Raw genomic sequence first — 20,667 nt, 5'->3', positions numbered from 1 at the left:
TATCTTCCAACCAAGTATGTAAAATAAAGGAAATCAAATATGGTGAAGATTGTTATAAAATTGTATATGACACATTTATTGGTCTCACTTACACATAGAAGATATAAAAACAGCGTGTCTCCCAGTAATCATGGGACTCCTGGATGATGTTGTCAGAATATCCGTAGTGGGAGCCCAGGAGCAACGATCAGGATATAACAAAATACAAAATAAACAAATATCTGTATAAAAAGTACACAAGGAATTTTTATACAGATATTTGTTTATTTTGTATTTTGTTATATCCTGATCATTGCTCTTGGGCTCCCACTACGGATATTCTGACAACATCATCCAGGAGTCCCATGATTAACTGGGAGACACGCTGTTTTTATATCTTCTATGTGTAAGTGAGACCAATAAATGTGTCATATACAATTTTATAACAATCTTCACCATATTTGATTTCCTTTATTTTACATACTTGGTTGGAAGATACCTCAACTTATACTCATCACAGTACCCCTGAGTGGGTGAAAGGCCTGATTTTTCCATTCGTTTGTGAGTGCATTCATACCTTCACTTATTCACAATTAATGCTATACTATTTTACGCTATGTTAGCTATTTGATTTTTTTATACAGAGCATACCTTTGGATATTCTACCTGAATACAGGTTATTCTATTCCATATACATTTTAACGTATTCTGGGTGGTTTCCACTTTTCCTATATATCCATAACTTAAACATTAATACATCACTTGGCCCAGATGGCTTCTCTAATTATTTCTACACAAAAATGTCCCATATAATTTAATCTCATCTAACAAAAGTATTCAATGACATTTTGGAAAACAATTCATTCCCTAAATAAATGCTTCAAGCTGTAATCATTCTGATACCTAAACAAGGGAAATATATAAAACGTATCCAATTATAGAGCTATCTCCCTTATCAATAGTAATATCGAGATCTTTTCAGCAATATTGGCAGAAAATTCCATCTATAATTCATAAAGACCAAGTGGGGTTTGTCAGAGGCCGACAACCTTATGGTAATACAAGGAAGATCAAAGATATAACTGACTTTGCCATGACCAAATTAACCTCTCTGATCTCCCTCTCTCTAGATACGGAAAAGGCATTTGACTGGACATTTTAGACATTCAGACTAGACATTTTTGGAAGCAACCCTTAAAAGGCTTAACTTTGGCAAACATATAATGAAACTAATTATGACCCTGTATACAGACCTGTCGGCTAAGATAGTGGGGCAAGGTTTCTGATCCCAATGGTTTTGAGTTAGGACCGGAACTATACAGGGGTGCCCTCTGGCTTCCCTTCTCTATATCATGACTCTCGAACCATTGGCATCCAGAATGAGAAATAATAAAGAACTTACAGGGATATCTATTGTCAAAATTTAAAGCAAGGCTAGTCTCTATGCTAACAACATTCTGTTAATATTGACACATCCAGAGTCTTCATTAGAATCTCTTTTAAAGACGATAGAGTTATATAGGGAGTATTCTAATTATAAACTTAATATAACTAAATATCAAGCTGTGGCTATAGAAATCAATGAAAACAGAATGACAACACAAGTTCCCCTTTTATGTGGACGAACAATTTATTGACTATTTAGGTATTAAAATTACCAGGGACCCACTACAGATAATAGATTGGAACGATCAAAATCTAATAAACAAACAAATTAATAAATTGGGAGAATGGAAAAAACATCCTCTTTCATGGATGGGGAAAATGAATGTAACCAAATCTTATGTTTTACCCAGATGGCTATACTGTTTAACCCCTTAAGGACACATGACATGTGTGACATGTCATGATTCCCTTTTATTCCAGAAGTTTGGTCCTTAAGGGGTTAAGATTAATTCCACTTCAACTTACATCTTACCATGCCAAACAATTTCAATATATAGTAGAAAAATGTATATGGTCAAATAAGAAACCAAGAATTTCCCCAAAAAAATCGTATATAGAAGTCAATCTAATGGGGGCATGGGCTTTCCTAACTTAATGCAATATAGTCGAGTATGTGCATTGTTGCACGTATAAGCTATATATTCACATACTTCTAGAACTGAAGACTGGTTTTTGATTGAGCAAATACTCTTAGATATTAAGAATTGTTATAATACCTTATGGATAAACCAAGAAATAATAAAATAAAGAATAGCCCAATCTAAGGGGACTCTAATATTCCAGAGATGAAGAAGATGAAGTGGTACGGGAATAAGGATATAAAAGTGGCAGATTTCTTTGACTGATCTTATTTTATACCCTTTGAGCAATTAATATCAGACTTTGAAAAAACACGCAAAGATTATTACAACTTTATCCGTATTAAATATTATATAAGTGGTCACCTTTCAAACATGACAAATTTAAAGGTACTAGAAGCATTAGAAAATATCCTTGTTTCTCACTCCAATAGAAATATCCTGAAAAAATCCCAATGTTTCTTAAAAACATGAAACAGGGTAAATAAATCTAGAGCCCAAATTGTTTGGTCTAAAGACTATGGATTAGATATTGATATACCAGAATTGGGAAGAAGTTGGATACAGTTAGGGAAAGTCATGCATTTTCTAAATATTTAAGAGCTGCACTATAAAATAAAGCACAGTTGGCACTTTACCCCCACTAGATTACATAAAATAGATCCTATTCAACTCTCATTATGCTGGAGAAGCGGTATAAACGAAGGTACATATAAACATATATGGTGGTCATGCAGATTGGTTAAGAAAATTTGAAATAGAATTTTAAACATAATTTTGGACCTTTTAAAAGCAAATGTCTCTATATCTCCTGAAAAAAAAAAAAAAAATCTTACATTTACTTCTAGATAACATCAACAAAGAAATGGCAGATTTTTGACCATTCAAATTTGGCTATGAAATTAGTGATTGCAAGAATGTGGAAAAAAAAAATCAAGAAATTTCTTGGACAATGGTTATGAACCAAATAAAATTCCAATGGAAAATGGAAAAAGGTAACTTTTCCACTTTTCAAAGATTTGGATCCTTAATAGAAATTTGGAATCCCTGTTAACAAGCTATGCTAAAGAGGGTTAAAAAATTTAAAATTAGTTTTCTTTGTTTTTTTATTACAATGGGAGGGAGGAGACACACACTTTGGTTGCACAGACGTGCCTTTTGTTTATGTATCTGTTTTGTATATGGGGACTTAGAATAAGGTTTTAAATACATCCATAAATGGTAGAATTATTATATAGAATATATGTCCCTCAATTACTTGTAATATTTGTTTGTTGTGATTGAGGATGGGCGATAATGTCTTGCCTTTCACGAATTCCACATATACTGTGTCTTCTGACATGTGAAACAATACAAATTATTAAACAAACCCAAATGTAGTAATTTTCAATTATGTCATAAAAAGGGAAGAAAAACATTCTTGACTCCATAATGAAAAGCAGATTTATCCTTGGATGAACAACCTGTCCACATACATGTTAGTAACATTATTTTATATTCTATTTTACAAAAAAAGCTTCCAGGCAATATTTAAAAATATATCTATAGAACATATAGTTTTATGTCCATCTTTAAATATTGTCCTTACCTGGGATGTTAGTGTAGTGATTTTCTGGACAGCTAACACACTCATAGCAGCATGTATGAAGGCTTGCAGATGTTTTTTTCATTTGCCCTGGTTTGCATTCATCTGAACACTTGGACTTTATTTTCTGTATTTACACAATAACATAAACATACATTTATTGAACAAAATATTGTAAAATTTTGAAATTGTAAAACTACTAAAATATGCCAATGCCTTAAACAGGACACTCCACCAGTCATTGACAATATATAATGAGTATTCACTATTGCAAATATCCTATTAACCAGGATTCCAATATTCTATTATGTCTTCTTATTCTGTAAATGGCAGGGTGAGAACTCATTTTCTGTGAGATTATAGTTTCGCATGGGCAAGAAGGTCCTCTATCCCATGGTCCATAAATATGTCTATGCTAACCCCAATATAATCATTGTCATCCCCAATTTCTAGTGCCTTGACATGCCCTGTTCACCAGGAAAAAAATGTCAGATAATTAGACTTCTACTGCATTACCCATGGACCCCATTATATAAGGATATGGGATAACTGTCATAATATTTCTCTGTAAAATAAGATAATTTTATGTTTACACAGAAACTGAACCCATATACAATAAAATATATCTGATTTGCTTTAAAAGAAAAGCTAAAGAGGGGTTGGCGCCGGACTGCTCTGCTGACCGGTTGCACATCGGAGAGTCTCCTGTGAGAAATGTATTTTTTTTTTTTTATTATTCTTTATTTTTGTCGTGCAGGTGATTACAAAGCGTAGTCTTACACCACAACAGCGTGCATTCATAGTTAAACATAGGATAAAAAGTGGCATTAAGGGTTCGCACATTTTTGTTTTTAAAAGACACATAATAAGCCAGGTAAATATGTACAATCGAGTATAGATCAGTTGTAGTAACTGCAGTGGGTTAGCAACAATAGCTTCGTCAGGATGCCACAACAGTGTATTCATGCAGTCGTGTGCGGGTTAGTTAGTGGCATGTATTTTTATAAATTTTTTTATGTAAGTTAACAAGCTTAACCTCGTGAGTAGCCGGTATAGTTCCTGAGAGCCTATCTACTATGCTTATGGCACAGAAAGGCAATACAGGTCCGGTCGGTTACATTACAGGCAGAGACAAACACTAACAACATAAACAAACCAAATCATAACTGGTGGAACATACACAATAGATTGCTGTAAGTTACTGCTGACTAACCCTGCCCCCCTTTTATAGGTAGGGGGGGTCAATCAGCAGTATGATGTTGGTCAGGGCATATACATAAGGGGGTTAGTTACTATTCAGTACCTGACTTTGCTGTGGGAGATTACTGCGTGCCCTCCTTCCATCTCATAAGTTCTTTAGTTTGTGTAATGGCGATTAGACATCGCCACATCAGCTGGTGCGGTCTAAGCAAAGGCATACACAAACAGTTGCATGGCTTAAGAACATTGCTCTATTTTGTGTGTTTAATACAGGGGGATAATAACAGTTGATGATTGACAGGCTATGGTGGGTAATGTAGTCCAGGTTACCATTTAATTTGATGTTTCTACACATAGCCCTATAAAGTATGTGAGGGCCATAGTTTGCTGGAGGTATGGCCCACGTGGATGCTAGTGAGGTGTGCAGACAGTTTTTGTCCAACTTTCTGGGCTGGGAAAGGAGTGTTAACTGGGGAGAGATGGAGTAGTGTGTGACAAGAGGGTAGCTATACTGGCTGGTCATGTGGGGGGGGGGGGGTGCACGTACATGTTTTGTACTAGTGCCGGCATAAGGAGGTGCCCTATTGCATCTGCATCTGGTCATGGGACCAGCATCCAGGTAATGTCAGTACACATGCTGCTGTCTGGGGATGGGTGTCAGACCGTGAGCTGGTTAGCAGATGGTTAGTTTGCCCTTTAAACTAGTCTAAGTCAGTGTTGTTGGCACTCGAGAGCATGGCTTGTCTTGCGTGGGGAAGTTCCAGTAGCTATGTAGGTAGGAGCGGCTATTTGTGTTCATGTGTAGATCCCTAAGGGGTGCAGATAGCTAAAGTGTCCCCTGGGTTCCCATGTAATGTTGTGTGTAGGGGGGTGGGCGTCAAAGTGGACCTGGTAGGTCTATAGCTGGTATGGTGGAGAGTTCTGTTGAAGGCATGAGGACTAGTCCGCCTTTGTAGCTGTGGGAGTTCATGAGGTGGCTGCTTCGTAGGTATCGGCTGAGGTTCTCCGTGGAACAAACGGGGCCGTGTGTGCTGGGTCCCAGACATGTGTACCGGTCGTGGTTGGTCCTCTGCGGCTGAGGAATTCTCTCGGGAGACCTAAGGTCTCCAGGATAGTCTCTGCTCCGGCAAGGTTCCTGATCGGATAGGAGGTGTCTCCCTTCTGGACCACCAGTGTGCGGTTGGTCTTCCAGCGGTAAGTAATGTTGTTAGCTCGCAATACCTCTGTGAGTGGCTGTAGCGATTTCCTCCAGGCGAGGGTGCTCCCTGATAGATCGGCATAGAATGAGAGTGAGGAGCCTTCAAAGCTGTATGGGGAGTTTCCCCTGAGTGCACCCAACACCGCTGCCTTGTCTTGCCTGCTTTGGAATTTTGCTATCACATCCCGTGGAGCTGTGGCGGGTGCCTTGAGTGGTCGTGGGATCCGGAAGAGACCCACAGTTGTGATTGACTTGGCTTGTTTTGGGGTGAGTAGTGTGCCGAGTAGCCGCCTTAGAAAGTGCGGTAGCTCCTCATCGGGTACTGCCTCTGCTACCCCTCTGATCTTGAGGTTCCTACTGCATCTGGAGTCCTCAAGTATTGCAAACCTCTGTTCCATTGCGGTTTGTTGCTGGTGTAGTTAGGTAAATGTAGTTTACCTTTTAAAATGTAAATGCGGACTACAATATTTAGAAAAATCATCCAGAAGCTTAAAAACACGCATAAATGAACACATAGAAACATAAGAAAAGGGTTTTTAAATCATAGTGTGTCCAAACATTTTTTAGAGGTTCACCAATCTAATCCCAAAGAAATGGAATTCATGGCCATACAAAAAATAATAACCCACTTGAGGGGGGGAATGATGCTTTTAACTTAAGTAAAAGAGAGTGTTCTTGGATTTTTGAACTGCAGACTCTGCACCCTAAGGGACTTAATATAGATTTTGATATAGGTCCAATCTTGTAACCTCCCTATTTTAATATGGGTATTTGCATATCTCTCATTTTACTGTACTTTTCCTGGTAAAAACTTCTTCCTTTCTTTTTAAAACAATAACAAAAAAAGTTTTTTATTTATCAAATTGTTTTTATTAAGGTTTATTTATTTGAACTATAAAATGCCTTTTAGTAAAGTGGTTTGTTTATTTAATATATATGATGTAAACAGATAAAATAAGGTATACCACTTACTAACTCTATTATATTGTTTACTTGCCTTCAATTTTTCCCTCAATATATATGGCGATTGTTGAATTTCGCTTGAACTCAACACGCCCCCTTATTGATAGGGACGGCAAAGGGAAACCATACACCCTCCCCACATGACGCAAACCAGATATTACATCAGAAGCGAACAACGGAAGTGAGGCGAATACATGTGACCGACCGCAACGCGCAGCCATTTTGAGAAGGAAGTATCGCAAGTATCCACGCATAAGGAATCATTAACAGCCATCCATTAAAGTTGTGGCAATGAAAACCGTAACTCCATAAAAGGCAAAAAGGGGTGGGTTGTTTGGGAAATTGATAACATGTGCATTCTACTTGTACTAATTGTATATGCTATATATGTTTCTGGTATGTACCTGTTAAATATTGCACCTGAGGAAGACCGAATGGAATTGGTCGAAACGCATTGTGCTAATCTTTTAATGTAATAAAGAGTTATTTTATACTTTCAATTGGGTTCCTACAATTCTATCTAGAAGAGTATCGCCAAATCTCTGGGGGACCTCCATCATTTACAACACCTACAGTGGATGTTACTACATGCTGCCATAGTTTAGAGCCAACTTATATGGCTCTAAATATTGTGAGTGTTCCCTTTAACTCCGTATTGTCTTATTATACATTTTCATATTACACTATGATGTTTTTTTATGATTATACTTTCTAGATACCAGTTTCCATATCTACAATATACCATTGTGTGCGCAAGTACCCTGTAAGTGTTTTTTGGTGACTAAACACTGGAGTGTGTTCAGACACACTGGGATATATTATTTATTTTCCATATATCTTATTAGATTTCAAGCACCACTTATCCTTTTTGTGTATTTAAAAATTACTTAGTATTAGTAAATTCTGCCCCTACTCGCTATACCGCCAGTAGGGGCATGTCTAGTAAACAGTGAGCGGTGGGTGGGGACCCTAAATTACTTTAAGGGGGGGGGGACCTATTGTCCTCCCCCCTGGCCCCCACCCCCGAGCGGTGGGTGAGGGCTCTAAATTAGAATAAGGGGGGGACCTATTGTCCTCCCCCCGGCCACCACCCCTGAGCAGCGGGTGGGGGCCCTAAATTAGAATAAGGGCCTATTGTCCTCACCCCCAGCCCCCATTCCTGAGCGGTGGGTGGGGGCCCTAAATACCAATAAGGGGGGGACCTATTGTCCTCCCCCCTGGCCCCCACCCCCGAGCGGTGGGTGGGGGCTCTAAATTAGAATAAGGGGGGACCTATTGTCCTCCTCCCCGGCCCCCACCCCTGAGCAGCAGGTAGGGGCCCTAAATTAGAATAAGGGCCTATTGTCCTCACCCGCGGCCCCCATCCCTGAGCGGTGGGTGGGGGCCCCTCAAAACCAATAAGGGGGGACCTATTGTCCTCCCCCTTGGCCCCCACCCCTGAGCAGTGGGTGGGGGCCTTAAATACCAATAAGGGGGGGGGACCTATTGTCCTCACCCCTGGCCCCAACTCCTGAGTGGTGGGCAGAGCCAGATTAATATAGGGACTGATGGAGCTGCAGCTTCAGGTCCAGGCCCATGGAATAGGCCCATTTAAAAAAAGTAATATCGGCAATACAAATGCAAATATTTTTTTCAGTATAAACGGAGATTACTCTGCAATACCAGCACCAGCCAGTAGGGGTCACTGTGTATGGAGAGGGGCAGGGATAGGAAGTTACAGCATATCCCTCCCTGCCTCTCTTTACTCACTGATACGCAGGGGAGCATCTACACAGCACAGAGAGTTGAGACAGCAGCTACCAGCCTGCACAGACAGACTACAGCTCAGGGAAGTGAGAGATAAGGGGAAAGGCAGCAGGGAGACATGGGGACACTGAGACACTACGGGACACATGGGGACACTGATACACTATGGGAGACTGGGAGACGTGGGGACACTGAGACACATGGGGACACTGGGACACTGTGAGATGTGGGGACACTGAGACACATGGGGACGCTGTGAGACATAGGTAGAGATATTGGGACACGGAGAAACTAGAGACACAGTGTCCCCACGTCTCCGAACCAGCGTCCCACAGTCTCACAGTGTCCACTAAGGACACTGGCTGGGAGACATGGGGACACTGAGACACTGGCTGGGAGACATAGGGACACATAAATAAGAATAATAACAATAATAACAATTGAATTTGATTAGAATGATTGCTAAAGTTTAAATGTGTTTTTTTCTTCTTCAGAATTATAGATCACAGTAAAGACAAATTGAGATCTACTCTATGAAATGCACATCATGAGCTCTCTAACAAACTACTGAAAGAGAGGGAAAGTAAAGTTTACTTTGTCTCCCTGGTATCTCCAAAATCCTCACTATTGCCAGATAGTATGCTCAAAATGGGGACACTGTCATTCAGACAGACTAAGTGGAATGGGGAATAACATTTTGTTTGTAAATGTAGCAACTGCCAAAAAGACTGGAAGAAAAATATCCATGTATTTGCGAGCCCAGCACACAGTAAATAAAGACAATCTTAATTAGTGGATTTCAAGATCAGAGACAACATGGGTTTACTTCAGGGAGATCCTGCCAAACTAATCTCACTATTTTTTTTAATTGGGTAACAAAAATAATAGATCATGGTGGAGGAGGGGAGGGGGGGCAGTCCGTCCCTGGAGCACTTTTGTGGGGCAGCAAGAACTCTGCTCCCACCTTCTGAGGGAGACATGGCAGCGATCCTGCTTGGCATGTCTCTGTGTGGTGCAGAGAGAGAGAAAAAAGTGGGGCAGGAGGATGGGATATGAGGTCACTTCCTTTGCTTTCCTGTCCTCCGGAGTAACAAAGAAGTGCAGCCTGGTAGAGACACCAGGTAAGTTCTTCCCTGCACACAACCCCTCTCCCCCTCCCTCCCCTGAACAGATCCCCCTGCCTCCCTGACATCCCCCTACTAGTACAGATCCCCTCTCCCCCTGCCTCTCTAAAAAGCCCCCCCTCCCTGCACAGATCCCCTCTCCCCTGCCTCCTGTGCACAGATCCCCTCTCCCCCTCCTTCCCCTGCACAGATCCTTTCTCTCCCTGCCTCCTCTGCACATATCCCCTCTCCCTCCTCCCTCCCCTGCACAGATCTCCCTGCCTCCCTGACAACTCCCCTCCCTGTACAGATCCCCCTGCCTCCCTGACAGCGCTCCTACCATGTACAGATCCCCTCTTCCCCTGCACAGATCCCCTACCCCCCTCACCTGCACATATCCCCCTACTTACCTTACAGCCCCCTCCCTGCACAGGTCCACTCTTCCTGCCTGACCTGCACAGATCCCCTACCCCCGTCCTCCCCTGCATACATCTCCTCTCCCCCTGACAGCCTCCCTCCCTGTACATATCCCCTCTCCCCCTGCACAGATCCCCTGCCTCCTCCCTCCCCAGCACAGATCCCCCTGCCTCCCTAAGAGCTCCTCACTGTACAGATCCACTCTCCCCCTGCCTCCCTTGCACACAACCCCTCTCATCCCTCCATCCCCTCCCTGCACAGATCCCCTCGCCTCCTGCCTCTCCTGCACAGAACCATTCTCCCCTGCACCGCCCCCTTCCCTCCACAGATCCCACTCCATCCCTGCACCCTCCACACACACCCTCCCCCTCCAAAAAAGTATATATTTAAAAAAAGTGTAAAAAATGTAATTCAATAAGCTGCGTTTTATTTTCTCAGTGTTTCTTTCCTCACCAATAAAAAGTTAAATATACTGAAGCACTTCAGTAACAATACTTATTTAAAGGAACACTCTGTCCAAATGGGCAAACCCACCCTCCATAAAATCACTGTGTAGTAAATATGCCCCCAATTAATTACATGCATGCATTTATTTGGTGTATATATTTAAAAAGCTTGAAAAGGTTGTAAGGTGGCAACTGACATTTAACCCCTTAAGGACACATGACATGTGTGACATGTCATGATTCCCTTTTATTCCAGAAGTCTGGTCCTTAAGGGGTTAAAGGAACACTATAGTCACCTAAAATACTTTAGCTAAATAAAGCAGTTTTAATGTATAGATCATTCCCCTGCAATTTCACTGCTCAATTCACTGTCATTTAGGAGTTAAATCACTTTGTTTCTGTTTATGCAGCCCTAGCCACACCTCCCCTGGCTATGATTGACAGAGCCTGCATGAAAAAAAAAACTGGTTTCACTTTCAAACAGATGTAATTTTCCTTAAATAATTGTATCTCAATCTCTAAATTGAACTTTAATCACATACAGGAGGCTCTTACAGGGTATAGCAAGCTATTAACATAGCAGGGGATAAGAAAATCTTAATTAAACAGAACTTGTAATAAAGAAAGCCTAAATAGGGCTCTCTTTACAGGAAGTGTTTATGGAAGGCTGTGCAAGTCACATGCAGGGAGGTGTGACTAGGGTTCATAAACAAAGGGATTTAACTCCTAAATGGCAGAGGATTGAGCAGTGAGGCTGCAGGGGCATGTTCTATACACCAAAACTACTTCATTAAGCTAAAGTTGTTCAGGTGACTATAGTGTCCCTTTAATGTGGATAAGTACAAGATAATGCATCTTGGACATAAAAACCCAAGGGCAGAGTATATAATATTTGAGAGTCCTAACCTCAACATCTGAGGAAATGGATTTAGGGGTAATTATTTCAGATGACCTAAAGGTAGGCAGACAATGTAACAGAGCAGCAGGAAATGCTAGCAGAATGCTTGGTTGTATAGGGAGAGGTATTAGCAGTAGAAAGAGGGAAGTGCTCATGCCATTGTACAGAACACTGGTGAGACCTCACTTGGAGTATTGTACACAGTACTGGACACCGTATCTTCAGAAGGATATTGATACTTTAGAGAGAGTTCAGAAAAGAACTACTAAACTGGTTCATGGATTGCAGGATAAAACTTACCAGGAAAGGTTAAAGGATCTTAACATGTATAGCTTGGAGGAAAGACGAGACAGGGGGGATATTATAGAAACATTCAAATACATAAAAGGAATCAACACAGTTAAGGGGGAGACTATATTTAAAAGAAGAAAAACTACCACAACAACATAGTCTTAAATTAGGGGGGGCAACGGTTTAAATATAATATCAGAAAGTATTACTTTACTGAGAGGGTAGTGGATGCATGGAATCGGCTTCCAGCTGAAGTGGTAGAGGTTAACACAGTGAAGGAGTTTAAGCATGCGTGGGATAGGCATAAGGCTATCCTAGCTATAAGATAAGGCCAGGGACTAATGGGAGTATTTAGAAAATTGGGCCGAATGGTTCTTATCTGCGGTCACATTCTATGTCTATGTCTATGTGTTGAACATAGTACATTACCATCAAGAGTTTGAACTCATTCTCCTTTTCTTTATTGTGAAATATGAAAATGTCTTTCTGTGTATCATACTCTGCAATTGTTGTGATGTTAATGTTTCCAATTACACCCTCCTTCCAGAGTAACACGTCGTACCCAGTGTTTGCATCTCCATTGGAATCAAAATGAATATTTCTATCTCCGAAGGAGAAATTTACCTTTTTCAAAGCTTGTAAGAGCTGAAAACAAAACAAAACAATAATAATAGAAATATGTAATTACAATATACTTACAGTAAACTTTATAACTATATATATATTGTTTATCTTCAATTGGGTATAAGTCTAATCTATATGCTGTACTGGTGCAAACACTAAAAACTGTATAGCTTAAAATGCATATTTACTTGAAGGTAGATTACACTATCTTCTAAATTACATTGGAAAATAAAATTAAATTAGTGTATAGGACCCTTTGATAAAAAAAAACAAAACAAAAATAAAACTGCCACTCTGTTATCCATAAGTGAAGGACAAAATTGTCTGTGCTCGTTGATGCCATATTTATGTTATATATATGTTGTGTTAAAAATAAAGAACTTTTTTATTTACAAATTCATCTATATATTTCCTGTTATAAACTATGTATGTGTATATGTGCATACATCTCAGTATTCAAACACACTCCTGCATTAAACATTAATACTACATACAAACACACATCTGTGTTAAAAACACCCAAATTATATTCAAATGCCAGCACTACATACGAACACACCCCTACATTCACACAAACATACTCCATACAAAACATGCTTACATTCAAACACACAGACACTGCTCATTGCTAAACACAACGCTGCAAGCACGGGGCAATGATAGATCCCTAGGTGTCAAAGCATTCTTGGAATGGTATGACAGATGGGGATCTACCGTATGGCCACCCTTGCGATAGCAGGGCCCAAAATAAGCATTGCACCAGTACCCTTTCTAGTTCATTTCCTCCACTACATTGTGGTGGAGGGCGTGACTGCATGCCAGAGAGTGGGGTGGCGGGTAGGGGGCCCAAGTAAATGCTTGCCCAGGGTCCAATCAAAATTAAAGAGGACCCTGGCAAGGAGTGGTGCCTATCATTTAGTGGTTATAGTATTTACTTTGGTCCTTGAATTCATATACATTAAGAAACACAACATCTCTGTTTTATACAGGAATCGCTGCAGTAAACTCTGTGTACTCTGAGCCCTGCCCTTCTCTAGAATGCAGCCATAAAGTTTGACCTTCAAATGCTGCTGTAGAGTGACATTAATTTCCTTTTGCATGGAAGCAGAAGATCATAAAGAAGACCTGGCAGAAAGAAATAATTTCTTTTGCAGATCCAAAATTATTCACATCCTGTTAAATATTCACTTTGCATCCATATTTTCTCTTTAGCCCTATTCAGTTGTTTATTTTAGTTTAAGGCTCACTGACTTTACTCCAGGCAAAAGCTGTTCAAGTAGACAAGAGAATGCTTATATTGACAATTCTTTAGAGATAGTCTGATGCCTTCAGGGATTCAAGATCCTATAGTCCATGTCCAGAATACTCAATGTCTCAGCCCTTGAGAAGAGATAAATCCCATTTTGCAAGATGTTCCAGAGCTAATGGGTCTTATTCCTTGTATGGTTTTTTAGACAATTTTGGCTGTCATAAAACATGAGCAAGATTGCCATTAACAACGGGGCAGAATCCATATAGAATCAGGGGCCTTTCCATTTACAAATAAGATAGCATTTAGATGTCATCTTCCAAAACCAGAATACATCATGAAAACAAAAGGACAGCCTTGCTTGAATATGTATTCACACTCCTCAAAAGCAGACTTATTGATCTCTGGCTTGTATTCCTACTTGTTATTCTTCCCCAAGGGAACTAGAACTTGACACCTATCTTTTCAAAATTAACAAGTAACTTAATCTTACGAATTTTAAGTCATTGCAGATGCATGGCTCATCTTTAATTAGAAAGATACCTATTATCATATCCCTATCTTACAACTCCACCATAAAATTCACCAATGCAGGTTTGCATTTCCAGTTCAGGGTGATGCTATATAGAATAAATATAGCACCAGGAACCTACACCAACATTTGTCTCCTAGGTATAGATTTTTTTTTTCACTAGACAATATGCATATTAAACTCTCCAGAGCTTCTTAAAATTATTTTTTCTTGGTCAGCTTCATCAAGATCATTATCCTAAAAGCCAGGTTAAGGTTGCCCAGGGCACTAGGCATGATGCCAGATTGGGACCTCTCCCTAGAGCCTTGGGCTCTGATTCTGTGAGCGGTGTGATAGTGTCTAGCGGCGGATTCCTGTTTGCGTGTGGCAAGAGTTGCATGGTGGCTGACTGTCTGTGTACGCTGGTTGAGTGTTGTGTGTGTGTGTGGTTGCTGAATTTTGTTTGTGTGTGGCTGGTGGTCCAGTAAGGTATGAGCAGGATCCCTGGAGGTCCAGTGGAGGCTGAGTTCCATCATGGTTCCGCAACCGAGTCAATCACAAATGGGTTTCTGGCAACTTGCTACTTTTATTTCAGTAACACAGATAGAGAAATTATGTTTGCATACTTTTATTACAGCTGCTTTGAGCTGTTTCCCTTCTGTATACAAGGCTTGTTTACTGTCCTAAGGAAGGGAAAGATGCTTAGCATATGTAATCTATTTTATATTAATCTCCCTACCCCATCTTGGATGAGACACAAAATAGTGAAAAGGAGACAAAATATAAAATTTCAGGTGGCATCTCTCACAATTTTTCTCCTGTTGCCTCCTTATAATGTACCAATAATGCATTTCATTTCTCTCAGTTGCTTAATTCTGCAAACTCTCACAAGCTGCATGCATTTATATATGTTCAGCTATCTTGTATTCAAAATAACCACATATTTCTTGGTACCGTTACCCCAAGGCATAGCATAGAAAAGAGATTTACAAACAAATAATGTGTATGATGCTTTACAGTCTAAATGGAAATATGCATCACCATAAACCTTAAATTCCAAGATTTTGAATCAGTAAAGTGAAATCTAATTTTCTACTAATATATTTTAAATATGGCATTTGGTAAAATATAGCATTTAATGTAATCAGTTTACCTCCCAGGGAGCAAAAGCAGTTGGATTTGCGCAGTTTCGGTCCACACATATGTGTCGAATTGCATTTGCAATGGCAGTTACTGCTAGTTGAGTACTGTAAACCACCCCTGGCCGCACCATCGCAGTAAGAAAATCCTCCCTCAAAGTTTTGATTTTGTTCCTCTTTATGTTATATACTTGCTCCTTTGAATAATTGGTAATGCAGTTATATAATTCATTCAATTTTATTTTGGGGCAATCAGAAAGCAGTGCAGCATATTGGTCCAAAAGTCGATTCTCCTCAAACTGTTTGTGGTCTAGATCTCTGAGATACTTGTTAAATGATGAAGTGTCTCCACTTTTAAATATAAACCCAATCACTTGGCCAATTCGGTGGATGTTTGGAATAGAACTAATTCCAACAGCTGAAGACCAGCTGTCGCTCGCAATCCAGGTTTTTTGCATTCCCACTTCTAATACTTTTTTAAACAGTCTGATTAAAAGTGAAGGTTTCAAAAAGGCAACAATAACATTTACCCTGGTTTCTTGTTGTATTGTTTTGACTGTTTCGTCTATCTTAGATTGTATTGTACTATCAGATAAATGTGCAGGTATAACTTCTTTAAACGCAATGCATACATTGATGGTCATAGTCTGTGTTCCAAAGCTCTCTAAAGCTGAGCGGCCATATTCATCATCCATGACTATCATTCCAATCCAGTTCCAGCCAGATTTATCAATGAGTTTAGCCATTGCTCTGGTCTGATGGGCATCATTTGGTATCGTCCTCAGGAATGCAGGAAAGCGAAATTTGTCACTTAGAACTTCAGCGGATGAAGAATGGCTGATCTAGGAAGATTATAGTTAATGTTATTATATTTTAATGCAAATAGTTTCACCTGATAAGTCTGTGTAACTCTGATATAAAAAATAAAGTAAAAAAGAAATATATATATATATATATAATTGTATACATTAAATGAAAATCCTATCACATTTTCATTTGTTTAAACGTGTGAAAATTCGAAATTCTGAATCATTCTTAACTGTTGCCATGTAAACACAGAAAAGCATGTGACAGTGTCTGTGATATTTTTTATTTGACCACAATTGAGCACAGCGTTAATCGCACCTCAATTACCAATATTCACCCACTGACACCAGAATGTAGTGTAGTTTGTGTCAAAACAGTTTTGTTTTTTTTAAATAGTATAATACATTTGGGTGACCCATTCTTTCCATTCCATAATATATAATGAATAATATAAAACAATTGCTGCAAATTTGCCTTTCTTATGAGTCTTGACAATTTTGTTTATAACCCACTGCCAGGGTTATTTACTAAAATGAGAATTGTCCGGAATTCAAAGTGAATTTAAAAATTTAGGTCGCAATCAACAAAATGGAAACATGTCCAAGTCAATCTTGATTTACAACCCCAAAAGTTACAAGGTCCTTCCAACTGACCAATCAAAGTTTTAATTGGGCTACTTGAGAGATTAAGATGCAATGACATATACCCAGATATGTGAAATATCCCCAAATACTCAGTAAAATATTCTATAAAATGTCTAGCTGAACTGCAACTGAAGGGATGTGCCGTTTGTTTGTTTCATTTAAGATTTTACATTTCTCGAATAGAACCTGGATTACAAACCTAAATTATTGTGGTTGAATACAAGGCCATCGCTGCCATATATAATTAAATAATGTAGAGGAAAAAACTATTTTTTATAGAGAAGAAAACATGCAAAGATCTCAATCGATCACCTTGCAAGCATTGCAAAGGCATACGATCATAAGATGGCACCCTACTGTATACAAGTACAACTAAAGTCATTGAGTTTAGGGAAGAGCTAGTTTGTCCTTTGGCACTTTAACTTTTTATTCTAAGCAAAAATATATATACAATGTACTACTATAATAGATATATACACACACACACACACAGACACACTGTCAGGATCGGGACAGGGATCCAACACGCAGAGTACAAAGAGTGGAAAGGTACGTATACCGGGCCTTAGAATGGCCGGACTAACGTACCGAGAGTAATAGAGAATAGTCAGAGGCAAGCCGAGGTCGAGGGAACGAGAAGACAGATAAGCGAGAGACAAGCCGGGTCAAGGGATAACAGAGATAAGCAGGGTAGTACAACAAGCCGAGTCAAAACCAATAGAGCAAACTAGAATACCAGAGCACTGAGTGACTAGACAAGCTAGAACCACGACAGGGCAATGAGCTGAAGGGAGAAGTAAGCTTAAATACCCTGGCTCCGGATGGTAGACACGCCTCTGACAAGTACCGATTGGATATCGGACACTTGAGTGGCAGGTCGCTCGTGATAGCGTCATGACGTCACGTATTGAGCGTCCCGCTAGAAAAGGACGTGGATTCCTCGCGGTCGGTGTTTAAGTGACTGGATGAACCGCGAGGAACGAAGGAAACAGCTCGTTTGGAGGGATAAACTACTAAGTCTCTACCTCTTTTAGAGGTAGAGACCTCAGGTACCCTGACAGTACCCCCCCTCTCAGATACGCCCACCGGGCGGAAGGAACCGGGACGAGATGGGAAGCGGAGGTGAAATGCTCTGCGAAGGCGAGAAGCATGAACGTCCTCCTGAGGTACCCAACTCCTCTCCTCAGGACCATATCCCCTCCAGTTGACCAGATATTGCAATTTTCCCCTTGAAATTCTGGAATCAATGATGGAGCTGACCTCGTACTCCTCCCGACCCTCCACCTGAACAGGACGAGGTGAGGAAACCTTAGAGGAGAATTTGTTACAAATAAGAGGTTTCAACAAGGAGACATGAAAAGAGTTAGGAATGCGTAAGGCAGGTGGAAGAGCAAGGCGATACGCAACCGGGTTGATACGAGTGAGAACCCTGTAAGGACCTATGTAGCGAGGAGCAAATTTCATAGATGGAACCTTTAGGCGAATATTCTTAGTACTCAACCACACCCTATCCCCAGGAACAAAGACAGGAGCCGCTCTTCTATGCTTGTCAGCGTGTTTCTTGAACAACGAGGAGTTATGTAACAGAATTTGCCGAGTCTGATCCCATAATTTCCTCAGGTTGGCGACATGATCATCAACCGACGGTATCCCCTGAGAAGAGGAAACCGAAGGAAAAATTGAAGGATGAAAGCCATAGTTCATGAAGAAAGGGCTAGAGCGAGTTGAATCACAAACAAGGTTATTGTGTGCGAACTCCGCCCAAGGGATCAAACCGACCCAATCGTCCTGGTGTTCGGAAACAAAGCAACGTAGATACTGCTCGATCTTTTGATTGGTACGTTCAGCAGTTCCGTTAGACTGAGGGTGATAGGCAGAGGAGAAGTTCAATTTGATTCCCATTTGAGAACAAAAGGATCTCCAGAAACGTGAGACAAATTGAGAACCTCTATCAGAAACAATCTCCGAAGGAATCCCATGTAGGCGAAAAACTTCTCTCGCAAAAATCTCTGCCAATTCAGGAGAGGTCGGAAGTTTAGGTAATGGCACGAAATGGGCCATCTTAGTAAATCTATCCACCACCGTGAGAATAACAGTCTGTCTCTTGGAAGCAGGCAAATCTACGATAAAGTCTATGGACAAACAGGACCAAGGTTTCTCAGGAATGTCCAAGGGGTGTAACAGGCCACAAGGAGATGTATGAGGTTGTTTAGTCTTGGCACAAGTCTCACAAGCTGCGACGAACTCCTCAATATCTTTTCGTAGTGAAGGCCACCAGAAATCCTTGGATATCAGAGAGTATGTCTTGCGAATACCAGGATGGCCAGCTACTTTACTTTCGTGAAAACATTGTAAGAGCTCCAGTTGGAGTTCAGGAGGGACAAAGTTTCTTCCCTCAGGAGTGTTTCCGGGTGCCAGATGTTGTGACTTCAAGATCTGGTCAAGTAGCGGAGAATGGATTTTGAGACTGGTATTAGCAATAATATTGCATTTGGGTACAATGGAGGACAAAAGTGGTTCAACTGAAGCAGAAGGCTCATATTGGCGAGATAGCGCATCGGCTTTAGAATTTTTAGACCCAGGTCTGTAAGTCAGAACGTAATTGAAATGGGTAAGAAATAACGACCAACGAGCCTGCCTGGAGGACAAACGCTTGGCCTCTCTGATATAAGACAAATTTTTGTGGTCCGTTAGAATGGTAACAGGATGTAATGTACCCTCCAACAAATGTCTCCACTCTTTCAAAGCCTTGATAACCGCTAGTAATTCTCTGTCACCAATGTCATATCTGCTCTCTGTACCAGACAATTTTTTAGAGAAAAATCCACATGGATGTAATGGTTTATCAACACCCAACCTTTGAGATAGGACAGCCCCTAAACCAGTCTCTGATGCGTCTACCTCAAGTAGAAAAGGCAGGGAAGTGTCGGGGTGAACCAAAATTGGAGCGGAAGCGAAAAGCTCCTTAAGAGTTTTGAACGCAAGAAGAGCTTCAGTAGTCCAATTCTTAGTATCAGCCCCCTGTTTGGTCATATTAGTGATAGGTGCGATAATTGAAGAATAACCCTTAATAAAGCGCCTATAATAATTAGAAAAACCAATAAATCTCTGTACGGCTTTAAGACCCTTGGGCAAAGGCCACTCTAGAATGGACTGAAGCTTATCCGGATCCATCTTAAATCCCTCCCCAGAGATCACATAGCCGAGAAAGGTTACCTGGGTTTGATCAAAGCTACATTTCTCCAACTTGCAGTACAAGCCATGCTGGAGAAGCTTGTGCAAAACCCTCCTGACTTGCTTGTGATGAGTCTCAATCTCACTAGAATGTATGAGTATATCATCTAGGTATACAATGACGCAATCTTGCTGAAATTCCCTAAGAACCTCATTTATCAGATCCTGGAATACAGCTGGTGCATTGCATAACCCAAAAGGCATAACTGTATATTCATAGTGGCCATATCGAGTATTGAATGCCGTCATCCACTCATGTCCCTGCTGGATTCTCACCAAGTTATATGCCCCTCTGAGATCTAACTTGGTGAAAATTGTAGAGCCCTTCAAACGATCGAAGAGTTCGGTGATCAAGGGAATCGGGTAGGCATTTTTAATGGTTATCTTATTTAGGCCTCGGTAATCAATACAAGGTCTTAAAGAACCATCCTTCTTTTTAACAAAAAAAAATCCAGCCCCGGCAGGGGAGGAGGACCTCCTAATGAATCCCTTGTCTAAATTTTCGTGAATATACTCCTCTAGAACTGAGTTCTCTTTCGTAGATAACGGGTATACATGACCTCTGGGCGGCATGGTACCAGGGAGTAGGTTAATTTTGCAATCAAAGGA

The 20,667-nt window shown here is 40.5% G+C and overlaps 1 protein-coding gene across 1 annotated transcript in view; it reads right to left on the bottom strand.

Annotated features, from left to right (window-relative positions):
- The window catches only part of GPRC6A (G protein-coupled receptor class C group 6 member A), a 31,693-nt gene that overhangs the window by 3,535 nt on the left and 7,491 nt on the right, over window positions 1–20,667 (bottom strand). The window contains exons 3-5 of the mRNA XM_063441790.1: window positions 15,388–16,215; window positions 12,280–12,495; window positions 3,592–3,715 (exon numbers count right to left, since the gene is read on the bottom strand). Coding sequence (XP_063297860.1) covers window positions 3,592–3,715; window positions 12,280–12,495; window positions 15,388–16,215 — 1,168 coding nt within the window. The remainder of the gene's footprint in view (window positions 1–3,591; window positions 3,716–12,279; window positions 12,496–15,387; window positions 16,216–20,667) is intronic.

Source organism: Pelobates fuscus, chromosome 2, assembly GCF_036172605.1.
Source record: "Pelobates fuscus isolate aPelFus1 chromosome 2, aPelFus1.pri, whole genome shotgun sequence".
NCBI classification, from domain to species: Eukaryota; Metazoa; Chordata; class Amphibia; order Anura; family Pelobatidae; genus Pelobates; species Pelobates fuscus.
The sequence above is the reverse complement of the archived record's forward strand: the minus strand, read 5'-3'. Positions and strand labels throughout refer to the sequence as shown.